The sequence below is a fragment of the Engraulis encrasicolus genome, chromosome 16, assembly GCF_034702125.1.
Source record: "Engraulis encrasicolus isolate BLACKSEA-1 chromosome 16, IST_EnEncr_1.0, whole genome shotgun sequence".
Classification (NCBI taxonomy): domain Eukaryota; kingdom Metazoa; phylum Chordata; class Actinopteri; order Clupeiformes; family Engraulidae; genus Engraulis; species Engraulis encrasicolus.
Genome location: NC_085872.1, coordinates 20,697,689 through 20,708,145, shown reverse-complemented (window position 1 = coordinate 20,708,145; position 10,457 = coordinate 20,697,689). Strand labels below are relative to the sequence as shown.

The 10,457-nt window shown below is 40.6% G+C and overlaps 1 protein-coding gene across 1 annotated transcript; it reads right to left on the bottom strand.

The window, feature by feature from the left end:
• Nucleotides 1-3,941: 3,941 nt before the first annotated feature.
• Nucleotides 3,942-8,738, bottom strand: scpp5 (secretory calcium-binding phosphoprotein 5). The gene is made up of 11 exons (XM_063220279.1): nt 8,706-8,738; nt 8,512-8,584; nt 7,235-7,300; nt 7,048-7,104; nt 6,718-6,771; nt 6,433-6,501; nt 6,112-6,144; nt 5,981-6,019; nt 5,796-5,846; nt 4,751-4,853; nt 3,942-4,172 (listed from the first exon to the last, which is right to left on the bottom strand). Exons 2-11 carry the CDS (start codon nt 8,569-8,571, stop codon nt 4,156-4,158), a joined length of 549 nt encoding a protein of 182 aa, XP_063076349.1. The 5' UTR covers nt 8,572-8,584; nt 8,706-8,738; the 3' UTR covers nt 3,942-4,155.
• Between the last annotated feature and the right edge of the window lie 1,719 nt (nt 8,739-10,457).

The following is a 10,457-nucleotide window of genomic DNA, read 5'->3' as shown; positions in this document are numbered from 1 at the left end:
TTGAAGCTTATGGCAAGGCCCAGGACTCTGCAACAGCTAGTGGAAGATCAGCACGAACACATGAGGCAAAACATCGGTAGCATGAAATCGTGTGCTCATGATCCAAAGAAGCCACACACAGGAGTATATATAGTCACAAGTCGTCCTATGGGAAGAGGTCGCACCGGCATGTAGAGGTCACACTGCCTTGAGATCATACTGCATGGTAGAGTTCACACTGCTGAAGCAATCCAAGGCACAACAGACAGGAAGGTGCAGCAGATGGAATTGCTCAGGGATGACCGTCTGTTCTGAAAGCTGTAAAAGGCAATATTCATCTCACAGCACTTAATTGGCTGATGGGTTCAAATTACATGCTATAGCTACTGTATGCTGAGAAATTGGCAGGGGAATTACACCTTTGGCAACACATTGAAAGTCTGGTTTTACTAGCGACATCAAACGTCCCCATTTTGAGATGCTGCTGAAGCTTTGGACTTGAGGCTATTTCAGTCATGACAAGGCTTGTTGATGCAGTAGAGTAGACAGACACAAATCCTTCCATCTAATTCACTGTAAGCTTCTTAACAAAGTGTGCTTTTAATGGAATAAAAAAAAAAACATTAAGTCTTTAATTCCTGTCATTGCTGTTCTCCGGTGTTGTGACTTTCATGTCATGTTCATTACACCAATATAAGCATCAATATAAATATACAACAAGGTACTCAGGGCACACTCAGGAGATATTTAACACCTGGCCAAGTTTACAGCACAGCCGCATGCTGTTGACTTTTGCCTATTTTTGCATGACATTTTTGTTAACCCATTATATAAGGCCATGGATTTGGGAAATGATAGATAATGCCTGACTCACAGCAATGCCTGACTGTAGCAGCAATACATTTTTGTTAACCCATTATATAAGGCCATGGATTTGGGGAATGATAGATAATGCCTGACTCACAGCAATGCCTGCCTGTAGCAGCAATACATGCCAGTAATGTTCCAGCACTCACTTTAACCCATTGTGTCCTGGCGCGACATATACGCTGCATTAAGGTTCTTGAGATTTGAGCTGTTTTATTAAAATTGTGGGTATGTCAGAGCTGGATGAACACATTCTAGTGCAAAATAAAGACTCCAGCTTTTAAATGCAAATTATTTCATATTTTTATGTGCTTTGGAGTCTAAGATATTTAGAATTTAATAGGGAGAGGGCACATCTTCCCAAAAAGGGCTTAGGCTAAAATGGGTTAAAGGGGAATCATTCTCCAGTCTGGCGGCAGTCTGTGTAAAGTCTGCGAGGAGTCATCTCAGAGGAGGACTTTATTAATAATGGTCGTACTCTTTCCCCTTCCAATGAAATGTGTGGACAGTTTTCTGAATACCTTTATTGAGATTGACGCATTGCGATCTACTTTTAGTTGGGATCTCTCACCAAGCTATGTTTAGGTTTTAGGTCATATTCATTAGGTAACAGAAGTGGTTGCCCATTCAGATGGTTGGGGCCCAGCACTTGTCATGTTTATTTAAAGATGTGTTAATCATCTATTGCCACAATCAATACCTTTTGATTCTTTGAACCAGACTATTTTATACTCCTCATCAAATGTACACTACTACACTGTTACAAAATGCAAGTTTTTACCCTTATGATTTCAAGAAACGATTGTCCCACTTTTAAGCAAACATGATCTTTGAAGAAGGTGTGTACAGTACTTACTTAGTACTGCAGTGTTCCAATCTGCCTTAACAGTTTAAAACAGAATAAAGTCTGCTCTGCCTGAACTGGGAGATTATATTCTGTCTCGTAATTGATTCTGCCTCTTGCACTTAGAGGGTGTTTGGGTTTAAAGGATATGGTTTCGAATGGGTTTTCAACCTATTTAAGTGACACATCCGTCTCTGTAATGATGGGAAGTAGTCAATCTAAGCACATCAATTAAGTCTGGCATTCCTGCACTTATATTCCCCCAGATATATTTTAGGCCGTCTGGTATTCCCATTGTATATGCTTTTCCTTCATTCTATGTCTGAGTAATATATCATTCTATACCATTGCTATCCAGACTCCACCCAGTTTTATGCTCACTTCACACATCTGACAATGACACCGTCTGTCTCTGAGGTCCTCACTTGTCCAAATGATGAATGTCAAGGAATGTCCTTGAGTTAAATGAGCAAAAGAAAACTGAACTTTGGTCTTGATGTATATGAAATTGTAGGCCTAAAGGATAATGTGTGTTCCCTGTCTATTAACAGTGCTATAGTTTTACTGTACGTGGTCTTGTTGAAAGTGGCTATGCCCTGAATAAACAAATTAGCAGTATGAGTAGTGAAGGCAGCTTGAATCGAATTAGAATAATTGCTAGAATCAAGTCATTTGTAACATTAAAGGATCTTGAAACTCTCATTCAAACTTCCATTGCCCCCAAGACTAGATTAGCAACTCATTCTATAGACTTTACTCTAACTGCGGTAGCTAGATTACTACTTAGCCAGCTGCCTAAAAAAGAGCCCATGACTCATGGTTGGGTGAAGCTTCACTGGCTGCTGCCACTTAGATTTAGAGCAGATTGAAAAGCCCTACTATTTGTTTTAAAGCCTGGAATTGTTCAGCTCTAAGTTGAGTATATTACTGATTTAGTAACATCTTATTCAGTTCCAAGAAGGCCAAATGATCCTCCCAAAGCCCTCCTCTCAATTTGCTTGTCACTCAGCAAAGCCAGAGGGGATCGAGATGTGGTTTCCCCTCCTCTCTGGAATGATCTCCAGCATGTAGAATGGAACACTTGAATGTATGTAGAACTTCATATTAGGTGTGCTAAGTGTGATGTCAAATATGCCTCTTTTCCCAGGTTGTCTTGTTAATAATTTGTTGTGTCTGATTAATCGGTAACCCTTTAGAATATCTACCCTTAAAAAGCCTTCTAACACTTTGTTAACAGTTAATAATTAACTGATCATAAAGAAAATGAGTAGAACCAAACCACAACTAGAGTGGAATTGGAATCGACTTCTACTGGATGATTCTCACGTTGGTTTGCCTGTCGAATACTTCTATATTCAGTGTTTTCATGTCTTCTGGTCTTTGGAGGGCCAACTTCCAAGACTTACGTGATTGTGCTGTGTCTGCAGTGTTTAACATGGTATTTCTTACTCATTTGCAAGAATTTGTAAATGTTTTGTTGATAATTAGTTCCTTATTTATTAAGTGTTCATAAAGCTTTAGTTATACCAGTGTGTTACCGATGATTTTCTTATTACCATATGTTTTATTTAATATTGTAAAAGAGAGGTGTTCTAGAGATGAACTTGATATGAAACTACAGCTTAATAACAGTCTTGCCTACAACCATGGGGAGAGGAGACAGGGGGACCCCAGAAATGGGTCCTCAATATAGTGCATGTTTTGGGTGGGGGGCTTTTTCAGATGCCTTTGTCCTGGGTCCAGCCAAAGCTGTCAGCATCCCTGCCTGTAATGGTTATTCTTTATGGCATTGAAAAAAGACCAATTTTGTTGGAAACACATTCAGCCTCCCTAATCCTGTGCCGCATCTTAGTCTTTTGCAATATATTCATTCAGGGATACAAGATCAAGACAGGAATAAGCCGTATTCCATTCAGGACCTTTGCTTGGGAAGTTTCGATATAGTTTTATACATATAGTTTTTGCATAATAGTTGATGTAGTTCATTTGAGCTTTCTGCATCACTTTGCTGTGATGTGTTTTGGATTAACACTGCTATGAATAATTTAAAGACTCTCAATGTTGGTGCAGTATGAAGAAATTGTGCCCATGGGCCATCATGCATACCGTAGTTAGGTTGCCATAGCACGTTTGACTCAATTTAATACCTTTTAATATTCCAACAACAGACTCACTATAGGCCTACACACACACCAGTCTTTTGATGCTCAAGTTTATTGAAATATATTATCAAATATAACAAGATGCCTAATTCAGTTAAGTCATTGTAATCACTGTAATGGGATTGTCACGGAAAATGCGGCAATTACAATACAATTACAAAGCGGCAATTACAATTACAATGCTTTACTTTTGTCTCTGTGCATCTTTATAACAAAATATAATGCTTTTAAATGCCTTTTAATGACTTGTTAAATATAGCAGTGACTGTATAAACCACCAGAAAAAAACTCCAGGTCATTCATTCATGGTAAAGTTCCTCCTGCAACACACACAAAACAACACTCAGTCAGTAATTATTCAGGAGCTTAGCTTCGCACCACACACACTTTACATTTCTGATATTTCTCCAACTCTTCACAATTTAGCACGTCCCTCCGAAATGGCACTTCACACACTTCACACTCTGGGTGTAAGTAAGTGCCACCGCAGAGGCAGTTAGTGCTTGTGGAAAAGCAAAAGGCCAACGCTGAGTGAGTGGCAACTCCTTGAGACTATAGTGTTGACGCGTTACAGACACACTTTGGTGAGCATGCACAAAATTAGGGCATTAAACGGGTATGCCACTAATTTGGGGCTTAATACAGTTAAGCATGCTACACGGATCCATTGACTTTCACTAGCTTAGCGACATATTCCCTCTTTTAACTTGTCTTAAAGCAAGACAACGGCTTACATGAAAAATAAGACACTTTACCACCTTTATAAACCCTGGCCAACGATTTTAACTGTATTAAGCCCCAAAATAATGGCATACCCCTTTAATCCGAAGACAACCCCACTCATAGGCCTATAAACGCTCATATACTAAATGGGAGTCTGGGAGCCATTCACACTGACCTGCCTGGGCCTGTTGCTCCTGCTGCTGGGCTGCCTGCTGCTGCTGCTGCTGCTGCTGCACTGTTTCTTGTGGTAGAAGAGGTCCGGGCTGGAATGGTGGGATCTAAGACAGAAAGTCATGTATTTTTTTCTTATTCTTTTCACAGACATACAGTAAAGATAGCAAATCATTTCCACAGAAAAACATCAAGATTTCTAATAAGACTTCACGTTCATCACTTCACTTGTATCACCTTTGTCTCTAACGTGGAAGTAGAGGTGTGAGATTCAAAAACGCAAGGCTAGCAGTATCAAAGTGTTAATTACAAAGAATCTGGTGAATGTGTTCAAGCAATGGTACAAACAATAAACAAGTGACTCAAATAACCATCACTGTATTAACCATACACAGTTTAATATAGAATGTTGCAGATTGATTGATACTATACAGTTAAATGTGCCACATGTCAAAACAGATGCAGATTTACTTTTGGTTGGCAATATATATCCATATAGGCTATCTAACCTTTCTTGCAGTTTACATGTATTTTGATTCCAGGCCAGTATTGTACCTTTTGATTAACCACAATTGTTTAAATATGATTTTTTTTTAAAAATAATTTTGTGATACTATCAGCAAATCAAGGTGAAAGCTTAATGTTTATGTTGCTGCAGTGTAGTTTTCAAGACCGTAGTTGATCTACTGGTTTCAAAACCTGTAGTGTCAGAGAGAGCAGAGAGAGTATAGAATATCTCTGTATTGTGGGGCTGGGTGCTAAGTATGGAAAAGGATGTCAGATTCCTTAGAAGCACAGCTGTTAAATGTTGTCAGCATCACATGAGAATGGAAAAAGTTATACATGCACAGTGCACGCGCACGCACGCAAGCGCGCACGCACGCACGCACACACACACACACACACACACACACACACACACACACACACACACACACACACACACACACACACACACACACACACACACACACACACACACACACACACACACACACACACACACACACACACTCAAAATCAGTGTTTTGACAGTTTCACAATCCCACCTGAGGAGGTTGCTGAGGAATCGTTTGTGGTGGGAGGTTGAATGGGAAAAGCTGAAAGAAAGTTTGAAGGTGTCAGTTATTTGATGAATGCATGCTATGCATTTTTAAAGACACCATTAGTTTGCCTGAAGCAAAGATTAAAATGTATGACAAGAAATAGTATAGTCAGAAAACATGTGCCCTACATTTGTTGTTGGAGGCATTTGAGGGATGGTTGGGAAGTTCTGAAGCATACAAATGAATATAGTTAACATTCTTTACAAAGTCAAACAGGTATAATTATTTATGTGTGTATGTGTGTACATCTTCTTTTTACCTGCTGCTGTTGCCCAAAGTCATAAGGGTAATACTTGAAAACAAGAGAAAGCATAGAGTTACAATCTTAAAACGCTTTCAGCTACTCTATAATTTTCTAAAGTGAGACATAGATGTTTCCACTGAGCACTGTGCGTCTGAGGGATTAAACACCAAAGCTAAACATTGCAATCTCCCCATCTCCACCACCACCACCACGTATGCATGTAATATGATGTACAGAGCTACCAGGTAGGCCAGGTAGGTGAAATTGCCACTCCCTTAATGACAGGTGTAGTTAGTCAGGCTAGCCACTGTCTAACACCTTGGGCTAAACACGCACCACTTCCACGCTCTTCCGGCCTGGGATTTTGGGTAAGGAGTACTTGATGAAAGCTTGTGATGGATACACCTGAAAGGGAAAGTGGAAGAAAGAAATCAAGAAAGGAGCAAAGAAAGTAAGAAAGAAAGAAAGAAAGAAAGAAAGAAAGAAAGAAAGAAAGAAAGAAAGAAAGAAAGAAAGAAAGAAAGAAAGAAAAAGAAAGAAAAAAAGGAGACATCCTTGACATACATGGTAATTATAACCCAACAGAAGACTGCTGACAGAATGATCCTACTTCACACTTACTGGTCCATTTGGCCGCCCTCCTGCCGGGTTAGCGGGGTACCTCTGGGGAAATACCTGTGGAAGAAATGAGTCCTGTCAGACTCCTGCTGTAACACGTGACTCCACATGATGATTCCCCTGTCTAACATGGAACAATTAACACAGGTGAATAGATCCCGGTCAAATGGAACCGTGTGATACGCTACAAGAATAACAATGTTGTCATCTGCCCACACCTCCCCCCACCCCACCCCCTGCTCTTGCACGCACGAACGAGGCGATGCCTCTGCAAACACATACACACTTGAGGGAATAAGGTGGATTGTTTAATGTAGGCAGTGAAGCACGTACTATTTCCATGCTGACGGGGCCATTGAAGCCAGCCTGTGTGTATGGGACGTTGTTAACCTGTATTGAAACATGATCAAATAAAAATGAAAGGTTGTGCCGGTCAATCAATTTCTTACAACAGGGTTTTAATAATGTATAACCCGTTACTGTAACATTCTCATTAATATAGGACATGTGCATAATTTACCTGTGTGGTAGGACCTGCTTGTCTTGGAATATCATACTGAGGAAGGTAATTGAAGAAAGGCCCAAGCTGAAAAACATATACCACTTTTAGAAATCGGCATTAAAATTACTTAAAAAATACAGACACTGTGTTGAGCAATATTTCACATGGATCATTTTGGGTTGATTTGGCTTGATGTGTTCATGTCATGATAGGCTATTTAGAAATAGTGCAAGTTAAAGCAACGTGAGATGGAGCTAACCCAGATTGAACTGTCTTCTTGCTAAAGGCAGTTAGCCTGGTAACTCAGACTATAACCTGAGAGGTACAGTCTGGCATGGTACCATTACCAAAAGAGTAGATCCAACAGCTGGCTGTTTAACTGCCTATAATAGGCCAGTCGTGGCATCACCTTGCTAGAGCATTGTAATTGAACTATGTATTTTGTGTCCTTTTGTATTTTTTGCATTTTGGTGCAATATTAAGCCAACTGGCCAGGCAATTTGGTTTACTTTGCTACATTTAAATTTCAGTTGTAAGCAAGACATTAAGCAGTATAGTTGGCATCAAGATGGATTGAATGAGGTTAACATGGTATCTGGCCAACTGGCCAGGCAACTTGGTTTACTTGGCTAAATTTACATTTCAGTTTTAAGCACATTAACACATTTTGCAGTATAGTTGTCATCAAGATGAATTGTGTGAGGGTAGCCTCTTATTGCAGATGGGGTCGCCTGCAACCCTATGCACTATTTGCTGAAAATACTCAACTACATCATAACAACATTGCTATGACAGTACAGAGAGCTGTAAGTAACAGATTAAGACATAGCCATTACACTTTTGGCGACCGTAAGTTTATAACATAGCCGCTGCGTTAAGGGTAAAGAGAATGCCTTGGAACATTTCTCAGCAATTATGCTGTAGTGTACATTAACACAGTGGTTCTTAACCACAGGTACGGGCACCCCCTGGGGGTGCGCCATAGATTGCAGGGAGTGCATGGAATGTTCTTTGCATTGGGGTTGTGACCAAAATTCTGTGTGCGAATATTATAATTAGGCAAAATCAAAACCAAATTAAAACATGTTTTGGTCCCCATTTCAGTCATTAAGTCATGATTCATGTCTCGAGCAAGAATCATTGTAATTAATCGCTAAATCATTTTTAGTGTGTATACGTGTAGAAGTCGGAGTTGGGGGTGTGCGGCTTGTCTGCGGCACAGGTAAAGGGGTGCTTCAAGAAAAAAAGGTCAAGAGCCACTGCATAACATTCACATGTTCCTTAGTTGTACTTACAGGTGCAGCTGAAACTGCACTTGAGAAACACAGACAGAGAAGTGTAGTCCACATGGTCATACAAATCCACACTCTAGGAAACAGAGAAAAAACATTGGAATATGTGCCACAATTGAAACTTTGCTCTACAGACTACAGGTATGTCAACAAGACCATAGGAAAACCAGAAAAAAAAACATCAGAAAGACATTTACCTTATTCTCCTGGGAGTCGAATTTGAGGAATCAGCCGCCTTTAGTGGATGCAACCTCACAGGCCTTGCTTTTAAACCCTTACCTGGTAGACGTTTAGTCCAGGATCGTGACGATGTGCTCTTTGGTCATTGGGTGTGGGCGGTATTTAGCAAATGACCAGTGGTGAGGTGATGCCTGCTAAATAGATGGCCTTGTGCGCTGACTCTGGTGTTTAGGTGTCGGCCGGGGGTGACTCTTGCCAGGCCCTACATAATCACACATGGAGGGAGCCCGTATCAGCAGGAATCCTGTCAACATGGCTTGTTAAGGTTGCTGGATGGCTCTTATTATTAGTGTATATAAAATGCAAGGTGCTTTTGCATCTAGGAAAAGTAGTATTGGACTGGCTGAAAAGTAGTACTGGACTGACTCGCTGTATAAATTCCTCAGAAAAAGCCTTATTATGTTTGGACACACTATTGTTCGGTTGCTCTTCGCACTCATATGTTTGTGTTATATTTTTAGATGCGTCCTAGCATCTCTATAAGAGGGTATGTCCATCCGTCGGTCGGTCTGTCTGTCTGTCTGTCTCGGTCCGTCTGAAACGCATTCTCTAATTGTAATTCCCTCCTGTGTCCACAAGACGGTAGAGTGCATAGACGGACACATCTTTGACGGGCTGTTGGACTTGTTTGTTACTTGTTGTTTTTCTTCTCTTTTTATTCTGATCTCCAGAGTCAATTGTCACAATGTTGTTTTTTTTATGCATACTCACATGGTCTTGTTAATGTGTAGCATGCCCATACCAGCTCATCCATAATGTACATCATGATCTCCATACAGTAGGCTATGTCTCAGGCCTTTATTCATATTAGACCCTCTCCCATGAGGCCGACAGCACGGCTGAGGGTGATCCATTGCCCTGCATGTTGTTGTACAGCCTACATGATGTGTATTTGTCCCTACTCAAATAAACCACAACTGAACTGAACTGATGTACTCAGTATCCAGCGCATGTTCTGTAGTACCCAATATCTGTTTTGTAAAGTGCCCTTGGGTATCTTGAAAAGCATTCAAAATAAAATGTATTGTCATTGTGATGATTGTATATTGTCTCTCCTGAAATATGAGCTAATGGGTTCGGAAGACCCTACCCCTGTATGTTGGGATGGATTTGTCTTCAGGAAGTCTACACCACATGGTCTACAGTCTAGATACAGCACTCTGCAGGAATGAGGAGCAGGGCAGCAGCTCCTCATAACATGTCCTGATGGGATGTAAATGTGAATGTGTTTTAGCACTTCAGAACTTGTCATAAAGACAATTTACATGCTAAAGCCAATCCTGACCACTGTCCTACGATCAAACAGTATTGTACTTTTTGGGCGGTGGTGGCTCAGAGAAGCCTGTTACGCAACCAGAAGGTTGCAGGTACGAGTCCCTCTCTGCCTGACCCCATTAATGTGTCCCTACGCAAGATACTTTACTCCAAATTGCTCCTAGTGGCAGGGTGGTACCCTGTGTGGAAGCCACTGGCACCAATGTGTGAATATTAGTATGAATGTGTGGATGTGAGGCGTCATGTTAAGCACTTGTGCTTGACTGAGTGGAAAGATGTGATACAAATGCAATCCATTTACCATTTTTGAAAACTACCATTTATTGTTAGATTAGCTTCATGACAGCAACTTTTGGAACAAAAAAGTCTCCAGAGATTTGGGGACTAATAAGTGTCCAAGTCTCCATGGGCAGAATTGTCATTGTATCAACTTT

What these genes read in the sequence shown, in the direction of transcription:
- scpp5 (XM_063220279.1), bottom strand. Translation starts at nt 8,571, where the DNA reads ATGACCATGTGGACTACACTTCTCTGTCTGTGTTTCTCAAGTGCAGTT. An exon ending in AAGCAGGTCCTACCACACAG is followed by an intron (nt 7,105 to 7,234) that starts GTAAATTATGCA and finishes GTTTCAATACAG; the next exon opens with GTTAACAACGTCCCATACAC. An exon ending in TTCCTCAGCAACCTCCTCAG is followed by an intron (nt 4,854 to 5,795) that starts GTGGGATTGTGA and finishes TTTCTGTCTTAG; the next exon opens with ATCCCACCATTCCAGCCCGG.